This window comes from Miscanthus floridulus, chromosome 8, assembly GCF_019320115.1.
Source record: "Miscanthus floridulus cultivar M001 chromosome 8, ASM1932011v1, whole genome shotgun sequence".
Lineage (NCBI taxonomy): Eukaryota > Viridiplantae > Streptophyta > Magnoliopsida > Poales > Poaceae > Miscanthus > Miscanthus floridulus.
In genome coordinates, this window is record NC_089587.1 from 152,328,785 (window position 1) to 152,354,717 (window position 25,933).

At 42.5% G+C, this 25,933-nt stretch overlaps 1 protein-coding gene and 1 pseudogene across 1 annotated transcript; one reads left to right on the forward strand and one right to left on the reverse strand.

Moving 5' to 3' along the window:
* Nucleotides 1–4,043: 4,043 nt before the first annotated feature.
* On the forward strand, nt 4,044–15,680 carry LOC136470024 (uncharacterized; annotated as a pseudogene).
* Nucleotides 15,681–22,104: 6,424 nt separating this feature from the next.
* LOC136470025 (rRNA-processing protein CGR1-like) lies at nt 22,105–25,919 on the reverse strand. The gene is made up of 2 exons (XM_066468002.1): nt 25,794–25,919; nt 22,105–22,383 (listed from the first exon to the last, which is right to left on the reverse strand). The coding sequence occupies exons 1-2, from the start codon at nt 25,917–25,919 to the stop codon at nt 22,105–22,107; spliced, it is 405 nt and encodes a 134-aa protein (XP_066324099.1).
* Between the last annotated feature and the right edge of the window lie 14 nt (nt 25,920–25,933).

The window sequence follows — 25,933 nt, forward strand, 5'->3', positions numbered from 1 at the left end:
GCTACGGTCAACGCCAGGTGTCACCGTGGCTGGGTTTGTCGCGCCAGCGCATGTGGCGCGATAGCGTGGTACTGTCACGCCAGCCGCGCCAAAAGGGTCACTTTCGCAAATACTTTTTTTTTAGATTAGTATTAAAATATTTATTTAAAAGGATTACAAATAAAAAAAAAATCCCCAACGCTGGATGCGACGCTGTCTACCTTGTCTCACAAAGAGCAATCCTATATGTATATGTTTTCAGCAAACTGAACCCACCATCACAAAAAAAAAAATGGTTGCTCTGTTATCCACCAAAATGACCCGAAACCACAAGGAATTAGTGCTGGTTCTGTGTGTTCATGTACTAGCACTAGGAGTAACCATTATTACCCGGACCGAGGCCTGTCGTTTGAGCTTGAGTTGACTTTGTGTTCATTGCTGCTTGTTCATTTTTGCATGAACTGGCTGGCGTCCGACCCAAGCGAAACTAACGTGTCTGGCACACGCCATAAAGCCAGAACTCACCACTCAAAAACAATATAATAAAAAAAGAAGACTACTGGTCCAAACCCAACGGTCTCGATAGGTACCGACGCGTGGAAAAGTAGAAAACATGCAGGGTAACGGTAGCTGTAGAAAATTGTTGCAGGCTGCAGCTGACCACTCTGTTCGGCCACCGCCTTCAGATTTCTGAATGTTGACGAACCGCAGCTGAACTAAGGAGCGCTGCCGCCACGCAGTGACCGGAGGCGTTACGTTGTTTCTTCTTCTTGTCAGCACCTTCTCTGAGGGGAAGGATTACTAGTAATTACCATCAGCTCCTGCTGGACCAAAACCACAGCTGTGCCTGTGCGTTTTGTCCAAGTGAAGTGGCTTCGTTTCATCGTTTCAGACCAAAACTAGCAGCTGTACGTGCGTAATCCATGGACGACACGTACGTTGCGACATGGTGGTCTTCGTGCGTGTGTGGTCAGCTACTCAGCTCTGTTGATGGTACGGGATCGCTGGCACTTTTCACTAGTGGTGGTAGCGACATAATTTTTTACAATTTAATCTTTTTTTAAAGAAAATTTATGTTTAACCCCTAGACGACGTAAACTGATCTTTGAACCCTGGGGCAGCGCCGTGGCCTACGGCGTAGAGGTAACACGTCTCGACGCCGTAGGCCTTGGTGCTGAGATGTCTGTCCGGGAAAAACGGGGCATCCAAGTGGTGCTGACGTGGTAGGAAGGTCGGCACCACCGACCCTGCCATCGAGGTCGGAGCCACAAATTTTAGCGCCGACCTCGGAGCCATAGATCTTGGCGCCGAGGTCTTATATATATATATATATATATATATATATATATATATATATATATATATATATATATATATATATATATATATATATATATCACGCGCCGTCTTCCTCTTCCTCTCGACTTAAATGCGACCTCTCTATCTCTCGTCATTGCGGCCGCTGCCCGCGCCACCGCAGCAGTCCGCGACACCCGCTCCGAAGAGCTCCGCGCCCCTGTCTGCTCCCTCGGCCGCCCTCATCGCCCCATCCTCCACGTGCACCGACGGCGAGGGCGGCCCCCGCCTCTCCCCGACGTCCCCGCCGCCCCCCCCCCCCCCATCGGCCACCCTGTGAGGCCACCCCTCTCCCTCGGTCGGCCGTCAGCCTCAGATAAGGTATTTTTTATTTTCTGTAATTTCATTTTACAATTTAGTTAGTTTAGATAGTTTAGTTAGCTAATTTATTTATATAGTGATGTAATTTAGTTAGTTAATTTAGGTATTTAGTGAGACAATTTAGTTATGTAGAGGTTATATATTTAGATAATTTAGATAGATTGTTTGATTGTTAGTTATTTATGTACTTTTGTAGGTAGTTAATTTAGTTATTTAGTTTATTTATAAGTTAGATAGTTAGGTAATTAAGTTATATATAGGTAGTACTTGTAGTAACTGTAGTTAGTAAAATTACTTATATAGTTAGATAGATAGCTAGGTAGTTTAGATACTTATTTATTTAGGTAGACAGTGGGATACTTAATTATATATGTAATTGAGTTATATCCATATTCGTTAAACCCGTAATAACTTTGATGTTGTACATACCAACTAGATGGACAACGTAGTCACCCTGTATCATGGAGGAAGTGTGGAGGAAGATGAGCTTGGGAATATCAGTTTTGTTGGAATACAAAGGGTGCCTCTCATGTTCGATGATCGGCCGTTATTTTCTGAGTTGTTTGGTAGTGCTCGTGATGAGCTTCATTGCAATTCAAATGAGGATGGCATCTCAGTTGAGGGGGTACTTCACTATTATAAATCAGGCCGTATTTTTAGGTGGTTGGTCCCAATTGTATCAGATTCTCAATGGGACAAATATGTCAAAACTATCATGAAGAATGAGTTTTAATGTTTGGATTTAGTTGTGTGGAAGTTGTCCAATGATCCCACTCCTCATGGGTATTCACCCCCTAATGGGCATTCACCCCCTCATGGGTTCTCTCCGGAACCAGAGAATCCGGCACCTTCTGACCCTTCGTTATCCAACCGCGAGGTGGATGTGGAAGATGTAGTTCTGGTGCCCGATGCTCAATCCACCCTGAATGAGGTTGGAGTATGTCCTGATGTTCATGCAGAATGTCGGTCCGATGATGGAGTTCCTGCCCCTCAGGAGATCCCTTTGACCCAGAATCATCCAAGTAAGTGACGTAGTAACACTTTTGCTTTCATTATTCTTCCTTCATTCCATTCCTTTGTCTCAATTCTATCCATATTTGTGCTTTATATACAGGAGACAATCCTGATAATGATGGTTGTCCTCCTGTGCCTCCATCAACCAACGTGGACCTAGGGTTTATAGCCTCTAACAGTGTGGATGTTAAAATTGCAGATGATGAGGAGCCTTATGGCACAGCAAGAGCCGTTGATTCTGATGATGACTGCACAGTTGCACCTTTGAGCGAACAATAAATGGAGCTCATCAGACGTTTGTGTCCTGATCGTGATCCACTAGTTCATGAATTCAGCGACCTCAGTCATTCTCAACATGCTTATGGAGAAGGAAGAGATGATGAGCTGCTAGAGGCTCCTGAGGCCAGTGACAGCGTGGAAATTCAGAAGGGCATGGTCTTCAAGGACTTGCCCACCTTGAGAAGGTGGTTACAGGAATATTCTGTGAAACATAAAAAACCATTCAAGGTGATACACTCCTATATAGAGCACCATTACACAGTGGTGTGCGAGAATGCAGATTGCAATTGGAGGGTCTGTGCATGGAAACAGAAAGCCATAGCGAAGTTCAAGATCACCAAAATTGTAGGTCCACACACTTATGCCTAGAAAAATCTAAATCACAAGCATCGACAGTTGACCTCTACCCTCATTGCTAGAAGGTTGTACACAACATTAAAGGGTCAGCCCAACTTGAAGGTCAGGACAATTATGGAGATGACTAAAGAGATATTTAAGTATGACATAAAATATGGGAAAGCATGGAGGGCAAAGCAACGGGCCAAGAAGATGATATATGGGGACTGGGAGGAGGGGTACGAGCAGTTGCCTGCAATGTTCGATGCAATGAAAGAAACAAATCCAGGCATGCATTATGAGTACATCCCCAAGCCGAATGAATGGAAGGATGGGAGGCAGATATTCTTCCGTGCATTCTAGTGTTTTCCCAAGTGTGTCGAGGCCTTTAGGCACTATCGTCCAGTGTTATCTATTGATGGTACTTTTCTACTTAGCAAGTACATGGGCACACTAATGGTAGCCATTTCCTATGATGCAGACAATGCATTGGTTCCTTTGGCTTTTACTTTGGTGGAGAGAGAGAACAAAGACAGCTGGGTTTGGTTCTTGCGTCTTGTCTGGATACATGTCATTGGCCCTGGTAGAGAAGTTGGTGTCATATCTGTAGACACCAGAGCATACTCAGTGCCATACAGGAGTAGATTCCGGGGTATACACCTTTGCACCACCGTTGGTGCACTCGGCACCTTGCTGAGAATTTACTTCAGAAAGATGGTACGAAGGACAACTTTCCTCTATTCAAGGAAGTTGCTCGCATGCTTGAGGTGTCGTTCTTCGAGGAGAAGTTGGAGCAGCTTAAAACAGCAACAAATGGAGAAGGTAGGCAGTGGCTGAGAGGATTGATGAGAGAACCTAAAAAATAGACAAGAGCCTACAATGATGGTGGATGGAGGTATGAGTTTTAGACTAGCAACATGGCCGAGTCATTTAATAGTGTGCTTAAGGGTATACGTGCCATGCCCATCAATGCCATTGTATCATTCATCTTCTATAGGTTGGTTGCATGGTTTAATGAGAGACACGCACAAGCAATGGCACTATAAAGGAATAGTCAGGCATGGGCACCTAAACCTCTGAAGCATCTAGAGAAGGCAAAGGAAAGGGCCCTCACACATGATGTCAAATGTTTTGATCACAACACCAGCAAGTACCAGGTCACGGAAAGGGGGATACAACGTCTGATGGTGAGGTCTGGCCATCAAGGAGTTATATTATGGTACTTAGTAATTTTTCATGTAGATGTGGGAGAACCAGACAGTACCACTTTCCTTGTTCTCATTATGTTGCAGCATCTCAGCATCGCAACTTTGCCTACGAGACCAAGATACCATGGGAGTTCAGTGTTGACAGCCTTGTACTTACTTGGTCTCCCCGTTTTAAGCCTTACCTTGACGAGGGGCAGTGGCCACCATACACTGGTCTGAGGTACATTATGGACCTAGGTACACATGGGGAGAAACGTGGAACTAGGAAGAGGATGAGACACAAGATGGTTATGGACCATGTTTCTGGTAGAACGAGGCGAGGGAGAGCAGCCCCCTTTCTTACTGACCCCGAGCAGAACCAATGTGGCAAATGCGGGAGACTTGGGCATAATTCATGTACATGCCATTGGGCGCTTAGTCAGGTGCAAATAACAAATGAACCTCATTTATGAATTGCCGATGATGTTCAATGTACTTTATTTTTTAATTGTCCAATTTGAGAAGCATGTTTACTAGTATGGAAAAGTTTATTATTTCTTTACATTTAACTAATATGCACTTTCTCAATTTTTTATAGGATGGAGCGGTTCCACCTGCTGGATCCATACTACGAGGAACACCACCGAGGATGACTTACCGCGGAGGGGTAGGTAACTTATTCAGTTCTGCTTCTTCATTTTTTTGCACTGCATATGTATTTGTGTTCACGCATTAATCTAATAAATTCCATTGTTTATAGGAATTGCACCCTCTTTGTTCTCGAACCCATGATAGGTTCAAGGACATGTGGTACGACGACAGGTACACTCCTCTCCTTGAGAGGGTTGGCCTGGATGTTGTATCATTCTAGGTTCGTCGTGGGTTGCCCACTATCAACCCCGTTGCGATCTCAGCTCTAGTCGAGAGGTAAAATAACTATGAAGTAATCCACTTATATTTATATTTTCACTTGTTGATGAGCATATGACCGTAGTACTTGGTCTTTGGTTTGTAGGTGGAGGCCAGAGACTCACAACTTCCACCTTCCTTTCGGTGAGATGACCATTAGTCTTTAGGACGCGCAGAAGTTCCTCGGTCTCCGTATAAGAGGCCGGCTAGTGCGCTGCTAGTGATTGGAGAGCTCGAGTGCATCTCTTCCTCGGGAGAGAGCTTCCTCCAGAGACATTAAGTACCCACACCTTCGGAGTACTCATCAGTTGGCTGAGGCAGAACTTTGGTTAGTGTCCTAACTTTGCAGACGAGCAGACAATTACCTACTACTGCAGGGCATGGATCATGCACCAGTTTGGTTGTGTTCTCTTCCCCGACGGGATGGGAGACACCGCGTCGTGGATGTACCTCCCCTGTCTCACTAACTGGGACACGGCGGGGGGCTATAGCTGGGCTTATGGAGTGTTGGGGTTCCTATACTGCCAGCTTTACAAGGCGTGCCACCAGAGTTCACAGAACTCCTTGCTAGGAGGCTATGTTTACCTGCTTCAGCTTTGGATGTGGTCATGTCTACCGGTGGAACGGCCCATAGTTCTGCCTCCGCATGACTAGTTCCAGGTGCTTGGCACGCGACGTCGCTCGACGTATGCGTACCTTTGGGACCAGGTGAAGGGTCCCTTCACTGGGAGTATACGCGCCTACATCGAGTTCGGCAATGAGCTTGACACACTTACACCAGGGATGGTGAGTTAGTTGTGTTTGACATACTAATTTGTTTTTGCAATGTAAGCACTAATTCACTAATAAATCATTCGCAGGTTACTTGGGAGCCGTACGACGACTAACAGTTCCAACACATTCGGTTGAGCACCATGTGCAGTGAGGACGAAGACCTGTACCTGATACGGTGCCCGCTGATCTGTTTTTACGCAGTTGAGTTTTACCTGCCACATAGGATTGCACGCCAATTTGGGTTGAGGCAGGAGTGGCCCATGGAGCCGTTCTCGACATCCATAGACTTCCACAAGTAAGCGTCTTCAAACTATTCAAAAAATTGTTTCATTTTTAAGACATGCGTAATGTTATCCTCTATAAGTTTATGGCCTGCTATTGATTTTATTTTGTTAAGATATCGTGTTTGGGCCTAAAAATTTGCATATTCATTTATTTTACCTACAGGATCGATCGCCAGAAGTAGAAAAATGAGACAGACTTTGAGACCTTCCATCGTGACTACATCGACTAGTGGGACCTCCTACATGAGAACTTGTATGTGAACGACCAGCTGCACACGAACAACAACTTCATAGCGTACCTATCTTGGTACACATGTGCAACAAGGACCAAGCTGAAGGGGCAATGGACCTAAGCAGGCTACGCCAACATTGAGTCCTCGAATGATGAAGATACGTCGTATGACCTTGCAACAAGAGCAGGGACGCAGGTAGAGGCTGCACCGATCTTGGACCGAGTGGTAATGTTAACTCTAATCCCATCATTTAAATATGAAGATAGCTATATTTTTAGAGATTTAGAACTTATTGGTAACACATAAAGACCATGATATCTTTAATTTTAGCGAATCAACACTTAATACCAAGATAGCTATGTTTTTAGAGATTATAACTTATTGGTAACACATAAAGACCATGATATCTATAATTTTAGTGAATCAACACTTAATACCAAGATAGCTATGTTTTAAGAGATTTAGAACTTACTGGTACCACATAAACACCATGATATTTATAGTTTTAGCGAATGAGCACTTAATACCAATGCATATAGACCATGGTTCCTCGAATTTTAGCAGTGTAACTATTATTGTCATTGTTTATAGGGCAACACTTTGAAACAGTCCGTGCTTGACATCGAACACTTCTTAAAAATAGGCGTACACGATAGGGCAATGTCACATAACTTTCTTATAGTAAGTTTGAACAACAACATCCACTAGTTTGACATGCAAACCATATTGAACTGTGTGTGACTAATAAAATTTTGAACTCTAGAGGTTAGCACGTTGGCTGGGCCATGCTGCTGCTCGTTGTGGTTGTGGGACTAGAGCGGCGATGGAGGCACACGCACTAGCCATAGGACTCTTGGACATGAGTGTATGGCTCGGTACTTCTACTCATGGAGGTACTTCTTCGGGAGGCCAGAGATCATCCCGCGCCACTGTGGATACTTTTCAGGGCCATGGAGGTGAGGATGAGGACGAGGACGAGTGTGGTTATGAGGAGCTTGGACCATCTCAGCTACAGGACACTCCGTCAACTCAACCTATGCAACCTGCAAGCACTAGGCGACGCTGTCTGCTAGACCCTTTCACTCTAGGCACCGACGCTCTTGGCCACAAGGGTAAGGGTAAGACTAGGATGCATTGAGGGCTTTTGGTAGACTTTGTGGTAGACTTTGTAGTAGGATTTTATGGTAGATGTTATTATGTACTATTATGGACTTTTATTTTGAACTATTATGTGTTGTATGGACTATTATTATGGACTGTATGGACTACTATGGACTTTATGGACTGTGTGCACTATTAATATGCTCATGTGTATGGTTTGAGATGAATGTTGTATATATTTGTATATCTGAACGTGTTGTATTGAGGTTATATATTCATGTCATATTTGTGTATGGATTGCATCAAAAAATAGGAGAAACTCTGCCAAAATTTTCTAGTTAAAGTACATGTGTGCAGTACACCTATAGCATCTTGCCTTTACAGTGATTTATCATGTCACCATTGTATCATACACAAACTTTTACAGATGCATTGATTGCGCATATGAATGTAACCTTTTTAGTTGAGCTTTGAAATAGGCTTTTTTAGTCTGCCCTAAAACAATGATTGAAGTGTGAATTTGAATAGGCTTTTCAGTCTGCCTTGAAACAGTGATTGAAGTGTGAATTCGAATAGGCTTTTCAGTCAAGGAATCTAGGCTTTCCAGTGTCCTTCAATGTAGACTTTTCAGTGAATCTAAGTAGACTTTCTAGGAATAGTTATAATACAATACAATGGATAGTAAACCTACCTCCACCTATATATATGCGTTGTGGGATGCATTGTTAACCAAAGCCAAAACTATCATTTGCTTTCATTGGAGTGCGAATGTCTGGAGGGTCATCTACAGGAAAGGGTTTCGGCAATGGGAGAGGAAAGGGGGGGACAAAGGGAACTCCTATAGTGTGGGAAGGGGCTCTTGGTCCTGATTTCTTTGAGGAACCAGTTGATCAGTTTCCCCCCGTGAGCAAGAGTGATTTCACCAAAGAGTGCCCTCTTAGAGGATACGATAACTAAAAAGAAGATTGGGCCAACGGCATGCATGGTGAGGACTGCTTAGTGTAGATATTCATCGAGGGGATGGATGGAGGTCGTCGCTTCTTCAAATGGCCATGAGCATGGGTAATTCCTATTAGTATTCATTTGTTAAATATGTTTCTTGATTGCACTATAACTTACATGACATACTTATTGCAGTCTTCCGAGTCTGAAGAAAACTATAGGTTCACTAGGTGGGTCGATCCTTGTCCAATTTATCCACATCAGCAGTATATCTACTACCTGTAGGACCATATCTTTGAGCTAGAAAAGGAAGTTAGCAGTTGTCGGCATGAAATTTCATCCCATGCCAGGGCACACGAGCAAGTCGAAAGGGTCCGCTCGATGGAGCTGGAGATCCGCCTAGCTTCAACACAGGGATTATCGATCCTACGCACTCCTTTCGAGACGTACCAGTCAATTTGACCCTGCAATTGACAAGGAGAGAAAGCTAATCAGTAATTTAAGGCGAAACATGCCAGTATTGCCAGATAGTCCCAAATGAGTGGCTCTGAGAGCCGATGTGGAAGGAGATCGACTAAATAGCCGATTCTAGCATACTCATAAGAATAAATCAGTTAAAACTCATGGAGTAATAGAAGGAAAATCGATTATAATTCAGGATGAATATCGTTATTTAGACAAATACTGGTCAACGGCAATAGGATGTCAACAATAATCAGTTTATGCTAAGCCAATGACTGCAAGTATCTGAATCCCTTTTTATATAAAAGAAAACAGTTCATCATCATTTAACCATTTAATAGAGATAAATCTAATAAACATATTAGATCTCATCTATCGTTATGACTAGTGGGGCATGAGGTAGAATCATGTAGGCCGTAGAAACAACGATAAATTTGACAACCCTAACTTATTACTAATATCAGTAGGGCATGAGGAAGAATCATGTAGGCCATAATACAATAATAAGATCATAGGGCTAACACATCTTTTAACCTATCTTTACTTCAACGGTCTTGTGACTTGAACTGCATATGTGAAAACACTCGATATCGGCTAAAACAGCCGATTCAGGCATAGCGCACAATTAAAGTCATGCCCTATAAGGAATAGATCTACCAAATAACGATCTTCACTCCATGGTGCTAATAGTGGGCTATAAGGCAGAATCATACAGGCCATGATAACGAGCCATGGAACTGTTCTCATTAGCCAATAGATCTATTCAAGACCAAACATGCCTTAACCGCATACTATGCATAATCAAGATTGACATAAAACAGCCGATAAAATATAACTCATCGTTTAAGGTGTAAATTAGATTAATTTTAGATTAATAAACTATGGGTTAAACATGATATAAGGCTGATCTAGATCAATCTCAATTGGATGAAGTGATATTGCTATAATTAAATAAATAATGAAAGCAATATCGGTAACTTAATGAATCTATCCAAAGGACGCCACCCTTAGATAAAGCTGATAACTTGACCTTAATCTAGTTTGAGCAGTGGAGGTCGACTGGATCGATGTAGCCGTACTTGAACTAAACAAGAGTTGATAACTAGCTTATACCAGAGTCACAGTAGAGGTCGACTGGATCGATGCAACTATACGAACAGAAGTATAAGCCATGACGGTACTTACAAACAAGCCGGACATCGGTTGGACCGATGCAGCCCTACTCTCTTAAGAACTCACCAAGATCTACTCTACTTCTACTCCTAAGGGGTGGCCAAAGCCAAAAAAAGTAAGTAACTTGTATTTGATTGATTGTTTCTCCTCTTACAATAGTTGACGTCCAATATTTATACCCGGAGCCTAAACATGAATCCTACTCGAGCACAACTCATTACAATCTTCGGCATAGAAGAAAACATTCCTAATTTAAGATAACTTAGACCCTAATCTTTTCCTTTTTGTAGAGTCCGATATGTAGTTTCCTGACGCCAACTGTAGCTCATCATCGCTATCTGCTGACATCATCCAAAGAGATCCGATTCTAGAGTTATATCTTAATCAGCTGATATTGATCCTTATGCAATCGATTCCTTGATTGGCACAATCCTGGAAGCCTTCCAATTCCCGCATTGTTCTCCCAAATTCGGGTGTAAACACATGCCCCCCAATTTTGGGATAAAAGTAATTTTATTCCAAAATTCCTTTTTATCTGTTTACCACACCGCAACCATTCTATTCCGAGATATACGCATGATTCCTGACTTTCTGGCCTGAGTTTTATATAATATCCCAACAGTCGCTCTTCCAAGTCACTCGACATGTTTGCTTTTCCCCTTTTCCTTGAGCAAATCTTAATATCCGACACCATCATCGCCAAGGCCTAAAACCCTAGCAAATCCTCTGTCTTATCAAGCCGTTATTCAAGCATTCTTCGTCATGTTTAAATCTACTTCAGCTTTAATGGCGACCAACAACCACGTCCCTCAGGTATGGCCTCCAAGTTTCCCATTCTCCAAGTACTGGTTGCCACCCTGTATTTCTTTTTTCCTTAAATTTATTTCATCCGATTTCTAGAAAATGAGGAACGAAATCTTAATTTCATCAGCTGTTGCTTCCAATGTTTATTCTCTCGGGCCTATGGGTGATCCTGATCCATCTGATTTCATCCATCAAGAAACCAACCAAATCCCCTTGAAACAGTCTACAGTGATTTGTCCTCTTGGAATACCAAAACTCCCTTCAGAAATTGGACCAAAATGCCTAAGGGATGGAGAAATTGGTTCAATAGAGTGTCTGAGAAAAAGGGTGAAGATTAAGAGCTTTATGATTTGAATTAATGCTTGACACTCTTGTTGACCGAGATAGATAGGAATGATTCACTCTTGATTTCTACATCTTATTTCTGGTCCAATGCCCTTAATGCCTTTGTATTTGGTCATGGCCTGATGACCATTACCTTGGCCGATGCTTATATGTTGACCGGCCTTAGAATAACTAGACCAATGCAGCCTTATGCATACTTGAGCGCCGGATCCAAGAAATTAGCCAAGATATCAGACTGCACAGGATGGGCCAGTTACATTCTGAACCATATTGGAGACGAATCAAATGTTAGTGAAAAGGAATATGTAGCCTTTCTGAACATATGGCTTGAGAGATTCATCTTCTGTGGGTCATCTTGTGGCCCGACTCACAATCATAAACTCATGACCGAGCATCTAGCAGTAGGCAAGGACATCCCTCTTGGAAAGTATCTATTAGGAGCCGCTTATCATCTGATATACTAGGTAGCTGCCCAATTATTGAAGAATGAACCAGTGCATGCTATCAGTGGCCCCTGGTGGTTGATACAATTATGGCTTAACCTGCACATGCACAAGATGGTAAGGCTTGATCTTAGAAACCTGAGTTTCCCTTCCTCCAACTTTGATGAGGAATATAGAGGCGAAGAAGGAAGAACCCATTAGTGTACAAGCTATGGTGAGGCTGCATCGGCCCTAACAATCAATATTGACATTGGCCACTTCTTCAAAAAGTTTTATAGAGGGTTTAATGTAGACATCCTAACTTGGCTACCATACGACGAGGATGAAAACAATGAATTGATCTTCCCATTCAAATTTCAATTTGAATCAGGCTGCTCGAATGAGACAGCGGCCGTAATCTTCAATTCCTTTATCAAGCCCTGCGTCCTTCTAGCCGAATTTTGTCATGGTCGTGGTAAAATGGCCATATGTTCCTTCCTCCCAGGCAACCTTCCAACCTATGAATTTTACAACCCCTCTTTTATAGCTCATCAGTTTGGTTTTGGTCTATTGCCTCCTCAACTTTTCTTCAAGGATATACTGAGGCCAAGAGAGGATATTAGTGAAGTACTGGAACTCTCCAGAGTTTTCCAACTGGGGACAGATCTTCCTTCCCTTTGCTTGCATGACTGGGTTAGAGTCAACTTTTCTTCCACTCTCTTTGACTCCTAGTGGCAAGAATGATATTCTCATCTTTTCTGTGGGTTGGTTCACCCTTTGTGTATAGCTCTGGATGGGGAATTTGCTTCTAACAGAGAGGTAACTTGCCATTTCTTTTCAAGAAAACTACTTGACGAATTCCTCTACCAACTGTTCTAATCGACCTTTTCAGGGTGCTGAATTTGATCCTTCGAGCTTGGATAGGAAGGGGCGTCCTATAGATTACCAGCCACCATGCCCAGTTTCAAGAATGGGATCGGTTGCGCCTTCACTGAAGAAATTGATGAAAACTCATGCTGCCTCCACTATTTTAACATATAATTCTTCAAAGCGCAAGGCGGCTCAAGGGACAACCCAGAAAACCACTACTAGGAAGAGGCTCCATAGAACGAGACCGTCAGCTGCTCAGGTAAACAATTCATTTCCTTCTCAAAATGTTATTCAACTGCTGATCCCGTTCCTTCACAGTTATCATACATTGCGTCCCAACCTACTCTAGGCATGGAACTGCTATCCCAGGCGTTTGACTCAGCACCAACTGAACCCCCATCGGCTGATCCTCAAAAGGAGCCAATTTCGGTTGAAATAACCGATGCTTCCATAACAGCAGAAAATGTGAGTTTTATCCTTGATGCTTGTCAGAGTATTTCCTTTGACCTTTTGATTTACTCGGTTTCCATCCTTCACCTGGCCTCTTACCATGCCAGATACTTTCTGAGGAAACACCCATGCAAGAGCAGGAGCCTAACAGTCCACTTAATGATCCTATCGGCGTCGAAGGTGATCCTGTTGCCGTCGACACTCAGACTATTGATTCCCTAGCTCGGCATACAACTGATGGTAAGGAAGTTACATGTCCCTTTATTCTTCTACAATAATTGTGAACTAAAAATTTCCTTGATATTGCAGATACCAATGTTGAAAGCTCAAAGCCGATTTAATCAGATGCTATTGGTGCACCATCAACTGTTCCTCCTCTTCAGACAGAAGCTACTATAGAAAAGGTACCATATTTTTTCATCATCCATTTTGTTATAAACTAATTCAAACCTCCTCACTAAGATTTCTTTGTACACAGGCACTCGATCTTCCAGCCTAGAGCTACTCTTTCAATCTTGAGGAGTATCTTGATAAAGATAAAATCAGCTCGTCAGTCACCTCATCTAAGGAAGCTTTGTTAGAAGAGACTAGAAATCAGCTAAAAGACATATTGTCAGTGTTTGAGAAGAATATAGCCAATTTGGTATAAAATACTAATTCAATGAGGAGTGTCTTCTTATCTATTAAGGGTAACCCATCGCCAGTTCTTTCCAGAGTCTTGTCACCTTTATCTACTTTTGAAGATCTAGCCCTGAAGGTGAGAAAGGCTTAGATCAATCTATTCGATCATGAAACTTTATTGGCAAACAGAACTCCAATAGGCAAGAGGCCAAAGAGTTGACACAGTTGATTGATTATTTTAAGAACTCCTTCCTCAGTATCGATTCAAAATTGTCTCAACTAGAGGCCAGGCGCGCAGAACTTGAGAAGGAGCTAGAAAACATGAAGGCTACCATTGACCATCATAAGTCCATCCTGGCTCAAATACCTGATGCTATTCAACAAAAGAAACAGGAACTGTTGATCAAAGTCAGAGAAGGTAGAGCCATCCAAAGTAGCCTTAAGAGCATTCTTGGATCAGCTGAAGAAGATAAGTAACAAATCGCAGAGGTTGACGCTATCTGGTTAGAAGTGTTGAAAGCAATCCAGGATGTTCTAGACTTGTAATTCATGTATCATATATCTTGTGTAGAATCAATGGTAACCATACTGTTTGTCGCCTAATTGTACTTCCTGCTCTTGGCTAAAGAGTCAATTTGAAAATAGCCGATTCCAGACTTCCAACCTTAATCCAATTAAGTCTGAAAACATGGCCTTTATTATTGCGAAAACCCCTCGATCTTCCATCCTTAGTCACCCGGCGTCATATTCTCTTCGGTATTAGTGGGGTGGCGCTTCACCTTTCTATTAATTGCGGTTGCCTTTTGCACATCTCAAGGCGTCTACCTCTTCACTTCGTGGCTTCAAATACTAGGCGAGGGCTTTGGCCTCGAACACATCTGCACTCGCAACCGCTCCTGTTCCTTTGCACTTCTCCGTCCTCGTGGAACTCTATAGCGGCCTTCCTCCCTTCCTGTAGATCCGATCAACTTCATGGCCAGCGAGGACAACCGCGGCAAGCGTGCGGCGGAGGAGGTCCCGGAGGAGAATATGCTAGTGAATCAGCGCCTCCGACGCATGAGGTGAGATCGACATATTCTGCTTGTGATGATGAACTGTTCTGATTTATCTATAGATTCATTTTGAATGACAGTCTTCGTCCTCTTCCTAGGGCTGACAAGCCCTCTAACACTGCATCTTCTGCGGCGACCTCGTCGTCAGATTCTTCCAACTCCTACAACAGCAACGATGCCTGGCATTTTCTTCGAGAGTGGAGGATGGCTTAGAATCGTTATGCCGAGGTGACTCGGGAAAATGTCTAGCTCGAGATCCGCCTCGAGATCTCTCAGGCTACCCTTCATGCGGCTAAGGAGGAGGCTAGTGCCATTCGAGCACGGTTGGCCAAGTCTGACGCTGCAGTGGCGGGTAAGATGAGTTCCATGAATGCTTCTATTCTGATTTCCACTGTCTTTATCTTGATAGTTCTTCTATTTTCTATGATTGTCATCCCTGACAGTGCTGTTGGAGTCCCTCCAACTAGAGGCGAATGTGGCCACAGATGCCATCAATGCTCGGGGTCCCCTCATCAATGCTCGCCTCCAAGACATTCCAGCCTGTGTTCAGGAAATCGCCCTCCACAATGTTCGTCATGGCGCGTCGGTAGCGCTGACTGCGGCGCAAGTCCAGACCGGGTATGAGCTCCATGCCATGGAGACTGGCTTCCCGATGGGTGATAGCCCCGAGGAGCATGAGGATTTGCTTGAGGAGTTTGTCATCGTGGCGGAAGCCATTGTGGACATCACATCTGCTCAAGATGTGGTGAACAAGGTCTTCGATTAGCTTGTATCTAGGGCAAACTAATGAATGAAACCTTCTATTCTTTCATGAATGTATCTCAGTTCAATGCCCCTGTATGTGTCATGAATGTATTTGTTTTTGTTTTTGCTCTGGAGGCGATACATATCATATCGGCTTTTATATATTCGATGATCTTTATTTTTGAACTAGAGGCGATACCTTCTGGTACCGGCTATTAGAGCCGATGACTAAACAAATTGGCTATCAAGTGTTGATCAAATGCCAGTATAACATCCCTTTAAATATTTTTTGTCGATCGCTATTGATAGGTTGCACCGGAACTTTTTAGACCAAAAGTTAAACGATTGATTGATCCAGGCGAAGCAACTCATTAAGCGAAACAAAACTTCCTTTAATAGATCTATCAACTCTGAATTGCACTTATGATTCAACTTAGCGTTCACATACGTCGGCCTAAGCCTATCTCTAGGACTAATGCTTATTCTTCCTTAATCCAATGGCCGGTGTGAAGCTGTGACTATTTGCTAATACAAACTCTCAGAGCCGATTGCTTGGATTGGTTGTTGGCTTTCATTACTGATTTTAATGAAGCCTCCTTTCCATAACTTGCTAGAAAAAGCATTCGAAGTCTGCTAGCTCCCAAAAGATCAGATCGGTTGTTGCGATACTTACAGACTCATCAGCATGAACCAGTTCAACATCATCTCCAAGCCATTGAATCAAACACTGATGCATGGTCGATGGTACACAATAGTTCGCATGAATCCAATCATGACCAAGGAGTAAACTGTACGACCCTTTTCCATCGATGACGAAGAATGTGGTAAGCAGAGTCTTACTCTTGATTGTTAGTTCAACATTTATTGCCCCCGGGTCTTAGACGCATTACTCCCAAAGTCCTTAAGCATCATGTTAGTCTCAATCAGATCTCCTGGTCCCTTGCCAAGTTTGTGAAAAGTGGTGTAAGGCACAAGATTGATAGAAGCACCTCCATCTACCAACATCTTGTTCATCGGCTTTCCATCGACCAAACCTTTTACATATAAAGCCTTTAAGTGTCGATGCTTGACTGGTTTATCAAATATAGCCTCCCGTATAACCATCAGCTTGGCAACTATCTCTTCATACTGCGATTCATCAAAATTCGAATAAACTTCTTGATCTACTAGAGCTCTAAACTCTGATGGCAATAGAAAAGCCATTAGAATATCGGTCGATGGTTGCCTTGTATCGGTTGTTTGCTTAGCACGTCATACTTGAGGTTTACCGGATGCCTAAGCCCGTTCCAACTCTCTATTTCTTAGGCGTTGCACCCTTCTCTTTTGGCTTCTTATCAAACCTCCTAGACACCATTGGCCTTCCTATCAAACATATTCTCTCTCGTTGCCTTCTTCTTCATAATCAACTAAGTCTTGATCAACAATCCTTTTTTCAAGCCGATTATGAACACTTCCATTTTTAAGCGCCAATCCATGTTATTATTATGATATGCATCTTGAGCATGGATAGACCAACGGTTGGCTTGAGATTGCCTAAACTCTTAATACTGATTGCTGCACTCTGGACAGTTATTCCTGGTAGGTAACTTTAAACCTTTGTTCCAGCAATGTCTAAAGAAAGGACAATTCCAATATGATCTAGCTTGCTTTCTTTCGCACCTCTCTTTTTCTTGTTGACGCTGGTATTCTTGCTCTTCTAATTAACGTTGATAATCATTTTCCTTCTATCGCTGCCATTTATTCAACAGAATTCGAGATATAACCCGTGGCTTTATCGCCCCACCTTTTGATGTTTTTTCCTGCTCATATCGGCTCTTTTGCTTATCGCAGCGTCTTCTAATTTCTCTATATTCGTCAACCGATATTTGCATCTCGGGATCGACTATTCTGGCTTCTCTTGATTTGGTTGATGTCAGGACCTTAGTCTTTCCTTTGAGCAGCCTGGCATCAACCATGTTTTGATCTTCTGGGAAAGGATTATCATCAACTTTTATTTTCTGAGGTGTATCAAATTTGAGTCTTACTTGCTGAATAGCCCTCTGTATATGCTGCCGAAAAATTCTACATTCATTAGTGGAATGAGAAGTAGTGTTATGGAATTTGTAGAACTTCTTATTCTTCAACTGATCAGGGGGCAATATAACATGATTATCAGGCAACTTGATCTGTCCCTTCTCAAGCTAGAAATCGAAGAGCTTGTCTGATTTTGTGATGTCAAAGTCATAGCTCTCATCGACTCCTCTTCCCCAAGGATTTGGCACCATTACTATCTTTTTGCTCCAATTTCATTCAGCCACGGCAACCTCTTCATCTTCATCTTCATAGCCGTCATCGACCGAATATGGATTATAAGCTTTAGCCACTATGGTACTCTTCTAGAATTGGGTATCTCTGTGCATACTCTAGAATTGGCTATTGAGCGCCGCTACTCATTGAGCCAATTGACCCAAGTTGTGAAATTCTTGTCCTAGTAGCTTTTCTTTCCATGTTGGCAGCATTCCTTGAACAGTCAAAGCGGCTAGCTGATCATCAGCCAAATTTAATGAGAAGTACAAATTCCTAGTTTCTCGAAACCTCTAAAGAAACTCAGTGCCCGATTCGTTAGTTTTCTACCTTATAGTTGTCAAATCAGTAATCTTCTTTTCTCTAGTCCTAGTATAAATATATATATATGAAATTTCTTTTCTAGGTTAGCCCAATTGGCAATGGAGTTGACTGGCAGTGATAAAAACCAAGTGAAGGCTGACCCTAACAGGGATAAGGAGAAGAAACGAACTCGATGAGCCTCTTCAATAGATGTTTCGCCCAACTGTGTAAGATACCGACTAACATGTTCTATTATGCTTGTGCTATCTTGGCCAGTGAACTTAGCAAACTCTAGGAGCCTGTAATTTATAGGAAGAGCAACCAAATCATACCATTCTAGATATGAGCGTTTGTATGAGAAGGTTAGCCCTTTTGGCTTTAGATCGAACTAATTCTTCATTATCTCGGTCACCTTTAGCAACAACTCATCAGCATGTGAATTTAGATTTATCTGCACTTGCTGACCTATCTGTGGATTGAAATCCTATGTGCCTTGATACCCTAGATTCAGAATTATGTGAAGGGTGTTATAATCTATGCCATAATGGTACCCCTGTGGAATCTCTATCTACTGGGTCCTTTGCTGGTTTGCAGCTTGAAGTCTCTAGTTATAGATATTAGGATCTATATATCTATGGATCCTTTGAATTGATGGTGCTATTTTTTGCGCCGACGACGATATGTGGCCTGTTGTGCCAAAATTAATCACCTGGTTTTGACCTTGCCCCTCCAGCTGTTGCACATGTTGCACTGACAATCTAGGATTATACTATACCTAATTTGTAGTAACACCTTGAGCTTGTTCAGATGAACTCTGAACTTCCTGGATATCATCATTACCAGCTGGTGCTGCTTCTTGACGGCTGGTACCGGTTTGATTAGTCCCTTGAGTCGATGGATATGGAATGTTGTAATAAGCTGGTCCAATCTGATCAATTGGAAACCTATGAAACACCTCTTTCATGGTGTTATGGAATGTGTTCAAGAAAATTTCATTATGGTTCGATATGGCATCATCAACAGACTTGTTTATAGCTTCCGTGAAAAACGTTGGTCTTCAGTCTCATCTGCATCTGTCTACCCATGCAACAGAACTTTTGGTAGTGGATATTTCTGAACAACTGTACTGTCACATGTTTTGGTATAGGACAACAAACACTTGTTCTAAAATTCTTCTATAGCTTTGTTGATGACATCTTTATCTCTATTAGGTAAGTCTTCATAATGTACCATAAGGATGTCGTTGTTGTTGTAAACCGCCATGACGATTGTGGGGTCCCACTAGGCATGCCAGAACATGTGTCGGCACAAAATTTCGTCCCGTGCTGGGGCACACGAGCAAGCTGGAAGGGTCTGCTCGATGGAGCTGGAGATCTGCCTAGCTTCAATGCAGGGATTATCGATCATGCGCACTCCTCCCGGGATGTACCAGTCAATTTAACCCTATAATTGACAAGGAGAGAAAGCTAATCAGTAATTTAAGGCGAAACATGTCGATGTTTCCAGACAGTCCCAATGTGTGGCACTGAGAGCCGATGTGGAAGGAGATCGACTAAATAGCCGATTCTAGCATACTCATAAGAATAAATCGGTTAAAACTCAGAGTTATGGAAGGAAAATCGGTTATAATTCAGGATGAATATCGTTATTTAGACAAATACTGGTCAATGGCAATAGGATGTCAACAGTAATCAGTTTATGCTAAGCCAATGACTGCAAGTAACCGAATCCCTTTTTATATAAAAGAAAAGAGCTCATTATCATTTAACCATTTAATAGAGATAAATCTAATGAATATATTAGATTTCATCTATCGTTATGACTAGTGGGGCATGAGGTAGAATCATGCAGGCCATAGAAACAGCAATAAATTCAATGACCCTAACTTATTACTAATATCAGTGGGGCATGAGGCAAAATCATGTAGGCCATAATACAATAATAAGATCATGGGGCTAACACATCTTTCAACCTATCTTTACTTCAATGGTCTCGTGACGTGAACTGCAAATGTGAAAACACTCGATATCGGCTAAAACAGCCGATTCAGGCATAGCGCACAATTAAAGTCATGCCCTATTAGGAATAGATCTACCAAATAACAATCCCCACTCCACGGTGCTAACAGTGGGGTGTGAGGCTGAATCAGATAGGCTGTGATAACGAGCCATGGAATGGTTCTCATTAGCCAATAGATCTATTCAAGACCAAACATGCCTTAACCGCACACTATGCATGATCAAGATTGACATAAAACAACCGATAAAACATAACTCATCGTTTAAGGTGCAGATTAGATCAATTTTAGATTAATAAACTATGGGTTAAACAGGATATAAGGCCGATCTAGATCAATACCAATCGAGCGAAGTGATATTGCTATAATTAAATAAATAATGAAAGCAATAAGCAATATCGATAACTTAATGAATCTATCCGAAGGACGCCACCCTTAGATAGAGCTGATAACTTGACCTAATCTAGTTCGAGTAGTGGAGGTCGACCGTATCGATGTAGCCATACTTGAACTAAACAAGAGTCGATAACTAGCTTATACCAGAGTCGCAGTAGTGGTCGACCAGATCGATGCAGCCGTACGAACAGAAGTATAAGCCTTGACGGTACTTACAGACAAGCCGAATGTCGGCCGGACCAATGCAGCCCTACTCACTGAAGAACTCATTGAGATCTACTCTACCCTACTCCTAAGGGGTGGCTAGAGCCGAAAAAAGTAACTTGTATTTGATTGATTGTGTCTTCTCTTACAATAGCCGGAGTCTAATATTTATACCCGGAGCCTAAATATGAATCATACCCGATCACAACTCATTACAATCTTCGACATAGAAGAAACACATTTTTAATTTAAGATAACTTGAACCCTAATCTTTCTCTTTTTGTAGAGTCCGGGATGTAGTTTTCTAGTGCCAACCGTAGCTCACCATCGCTATCTGCTGACGTCATCCAAAGAGATCCGATTCCAGAGTCATATCTAAATCAACTGATATCGATCCTTATGCAATCGATTCCTTGATTGTCACAATCTTGGAAGCCTTCGAATTCCCGCGTTGTTCTCCCAAATTTTAATGTAAACAGCAACGGTTACAAGGACGACTAAGACAACAACAACAACAATGGTGCCGGTTCACAGGAGGCACTCTGCAATGATCCATACTACACCTACCCTAATCACAAGAACAAGGGGACTCCGTCGCCACCCCCGCCACCACCACCACCAATAATGGGAGGATACTATGGAGAAGGTGCAACACAATTTGCTATGTGGCCACACTACTAGGAGAAACCTATCTTATTCACTTGCCACATCCATATGTTTGTTGATTCCTTTAATTACCTAAAGCATGTTAGGTTTAGTCGAAGGACCTATGTACCCTTGTTTGGTATATGTTCTCACATGCCATTTCATGTGCTTGTTGTTCGCTTCAATCACCTAAGGTATGTTAGGTTTAGTCGAGGACCTCTGTACCCTAGTTTGGCACATGTTCTCACATGCCATTTCATCTGTTGTGCGTGTCGAATTATATAATGCACTAGTTCGTTATGTTTTATTTGCAGTACGTGAACTCATTTCACTACCTCCGTAATATAAAAATAATTATTATGACCACAAATAATGAAAACAACAACATAATGAAAAGTCCAATACTATGGCACATTACACAACACAATGATAATAGAAGTACATGCTGGCAAACTAAATAACGTAGTAAATAGTCTAAGTACGTCTATAATTAAAGTGCAGTACATGACAACACAATAAAAAGTATAAGACTAGACAGCATTGTTCATGAATATACCATACCACTTGCAAGTCATGGAGACTACTGAGTGCAATGAGGCTACTTTTCCTTCCTCAAGGCATCAGGATTCTCCTCCATCGCTGCTTTCTCTCGGCGCGCACGCTCAAGCTTCTTCTCCCTCTCCTCCCTGTACGCAGCAACACGCCTCCTTTTCTCCTCTTCCTTGTGCTCTTTTTCTACAGCCACCTCTTTGTGTCTCCTCTCGATCAACTCCTTGTCCTCTGCCTCCCACCGCAAGAGTTTCTGCATCCACTCCTTGTCTTCTGACTTGATCTCTGTGTCGATCCACTGCTTAAAATCACAGAGCGGTGGAGGGGTCTGCAATATATTTAGATGTTACACACCAAATAAACTATGCATGACTTCAAATGACACAAAATAATTATTACACAACATCAATTTCCCATCATCTTGTTAATGCGGCGCTGACGAAGTGTATGTTCAAAGGCAAAATTGGCACACATCCAATACCTCTGCCTATACGTGTCTTTTTCATCGGACTTCGCTACCTTGCAAGGATCACCGCAAAAGCACATGGGCACTGAAACACCACTAGGCAGAAGCAATGGGTCGAAGGCATTTCCGGTCATCCGGCCATGACTACAAATGAAGTAATTTCGTTCTAAGAACCGAAAGCAAAGACCATTAAACCATAAACCTAGGGGTTTCCATTTGTTGCACATAAATGAACCAATAATATAACACGATTGATAGAGATTACCTTAGTTTATTAGCTTTACCACGCCTTAGCATCCTACCGTTACATAATACAAAAAATTAATAATCACTTCAAACAATAAGTACTAACGTATTTAGGGTTGTAAAATACACGTAATATATACCAAACCAATACATAAAAAATGAGGAGGGGAGAGAACATACCTTGCTCTCGAAGATCTATGGATCAAATCCAACTTTCCAAGGTCAAATTGCTCGATTCAAGAGATTGGACGGTTTAGGGAGAGCAAAATCCCGAGAACAAGGAGGAAGAAATGAAAGGAGCCTCGGGCAGAGAAACCTTGGCGTGGGTTTTAAATCCAAGCTCGGTGCCATGGATCTTGGCTCTGAGGTCGGTGCCGAGACCCATGGCTCCGAGGTTGGCGCCAAGATCTGTGGCTCCGACCTCGGCGCCGGAGTCTGTGGCGCCGACCTACCTGCCACGTCAACGCCATTTGGATGCCCAAGTCCTACGACGTCGAGACATGTTACCTCGACGTCGTAGGCAACGGCGCCGATCCTCAGGGTCCAAAGATCAGTTTACGTCGTTTAGGGGGTTAAATGTAAATTTTATTAAAAAAGGCCGAAATAAAAAAAAGGGTGGTAGCGCCAACGAGGGAAGGGACAATGGCAAAACGAAAACCGAATACGACAAGCAACAAAGCCAGCCGGCAGGAGGTAGCCAGCGAGGGATGCAGGGACCCAGCATGCGCGATCGAGGTGGGGCCACCGGGCCGGTGCCACAGAATGGGATGCATTGACCACTACCATCCACTGCCGTTCTTGTTGTCAAAGAAATACACGCCGTTCTCGATCCAGGTCCAATAATATAGGACCCATAAGTCATTGGCGGTTTACGTAGTAATATAAGAGAGAGAGAGAGAGAGAGAGAGAGAGAGAGAGAGAGAGAGAGAGAGACATGCCTTGTGTGGGGAAAGTTCAGATGACCTAGGGCTTGTCCAACAATAGTCTCCGAGGAGAGGACAAAATGACCCAAACTACTGACTAGTGATTCACTCGTCGCTAGTTTTTCCGGGGGGAAAAATAGCAATGGATGTCTGCCGCAAATTCATGACATATGAGATTGCTTCATAAATTTATAAAGAGAGACCAACTCTCTCATGTGTTAGATAATTACGTATGGATACACGACCTAAATCCACATTAGACGAGTGTAGACTGGTCTGAAGTTTCTACTGAGAATGGTGAGAATAGTGAACATATTAATTTAATATGTCAAATATAGGTCAGCAATGATGTCAATATAAATCACCGCGCATGGATGCAAGAGAATTAGTTAGTGTGTTTGGATTCTTCTATAAACCAGTGATACTCCCAAGAAACGTAAGCTTGACATTAGAAGTAACATTAGTTAGAGTCTGTTTGGATCACTGGATTAAAGTTTAGTCCTATACAATACAAATGGGTGGAAAAAAGGGTGGACAATCTTTTTAGTTTAAAGTAACGAATTATTAGTTTCTCTAGTAGTCGTATCCGAACAACATAAGACTCGATTTAAATCTTCTAAACTTTAGCCATCAAACTTTGATCTAAGCTTTAGTTAGACTAACAACCAGTGCATGTTATCCAAATATACCCTTAATTAGTTGTAACACCCAAGAAATGTGTCCATTGTTATTTCAAACGCATATTATATATTATATACAAGTGGTGTGCCAAAGCATCGGATGAGAACATTGCCATCCAATCGTCCATGCACTAGCCGTCGTTGTAGAGAACACGTGGACAATGACATTCACAACGTACCAATTAATATTCTAGAGCCCTTTGGATTCGACTTAATGAACAAAAGATGCTTATATACTATGCTCGATACGCTTTCCCCTCCAAAATATAGCTTATGAATCTTAGCTGATTACGTGAAAACAACACGTTATTTTGTAAAACATAGCGGTGAGAGAAAAAAAGATATCTTTTTACATGTAAACAGAAACAAATGTATTACGTGGAATGGCACTCGAGGAATTAGAAGGGGAGACGGTCTGAAAGGTAGTTGGAAGGAAAGTTCTTTTTTCTACCTAAGTCCGATACATCCAACACAACAAGCAACCTCCAGAGAGATTAACTCCCCAAAAGAATAATATTTTGCATTGACCAAATTATCGTTCTACCACCTCTTTAATTCTTCCTACTTGAAGTGAAAGTGACCAGTGAGTGATATTTAGTACAAGTAAACAAGTAATTAGACTCAAAAGCGGACCTAGAGAATGCCAACTGAGTGCACAGACCGTCACTCAAAATTTGCTAATACTAATGGTTATAGACCAGCAGTATTTTTGTATCACAGGTGTCCCACACAAATGAATATAATGACTATACCCTCATATAATAAGGGCAGGTATATGTAGAACAGTCATAAAAGGCCATCTCATGCAATAGTAGCCGTTATGATTTTTTTATGATATGGAGGAGAGAGAGAAAGATGAGAGAAAGCGCGGTGGAGTTTTTGCAAAGCAAACCCCTTATGAACAAAATTTTAGAACTATGAGATAAGTACGATTCAATGTTGACATGCAAATCATAAACTTTCTTTATTAATTGCATAAATTAAGGATAATTGAATTACTATAAGACAACTTAAAAGACAACATATTACTGTATGTGTTGGTTGTTCAATCATTTTGTGGTTAATTATAAGACACTGGGTGTATGAGATCATTCATGAGAAAAACCAATGTATTTTCCCTTAAGAAATACTATAGTCCTTTCGGATCTTTGGAATTGAAGTTCATTTCAAGCATCACAATTAAGCACATATCCATCAAGTTAGCATGGCCCCATGCGGAACATACTTGTGTGTTGCTAGTGGCCACATAGGGGGACATACTTGTCTGCTGAATTGTCGTGGACCCTAGCAACCTCCACCACTGCCGCCCTAGCGCCTCACCAGCGTCGCGCCACCGCCCGCCACTCTCACCTGAAGCCACCGCCGCTGCTGCCCCTTGTCTTTACACGCGTGGCACCGAGCCCGGCCTTGGTCGCAGGCTCACGAGAGCCCCAGCGCAGGTGCCGCACACCGCCGTCGCCGGTAAATTGGCCGGAGCCGCCGCCCCATCCCCAGCCAGAGCCACCCCCGCGACCCCGAAGAAACCACTGCGCAGCAGCCCTGCGGCCATGGCTGCCAATAGTG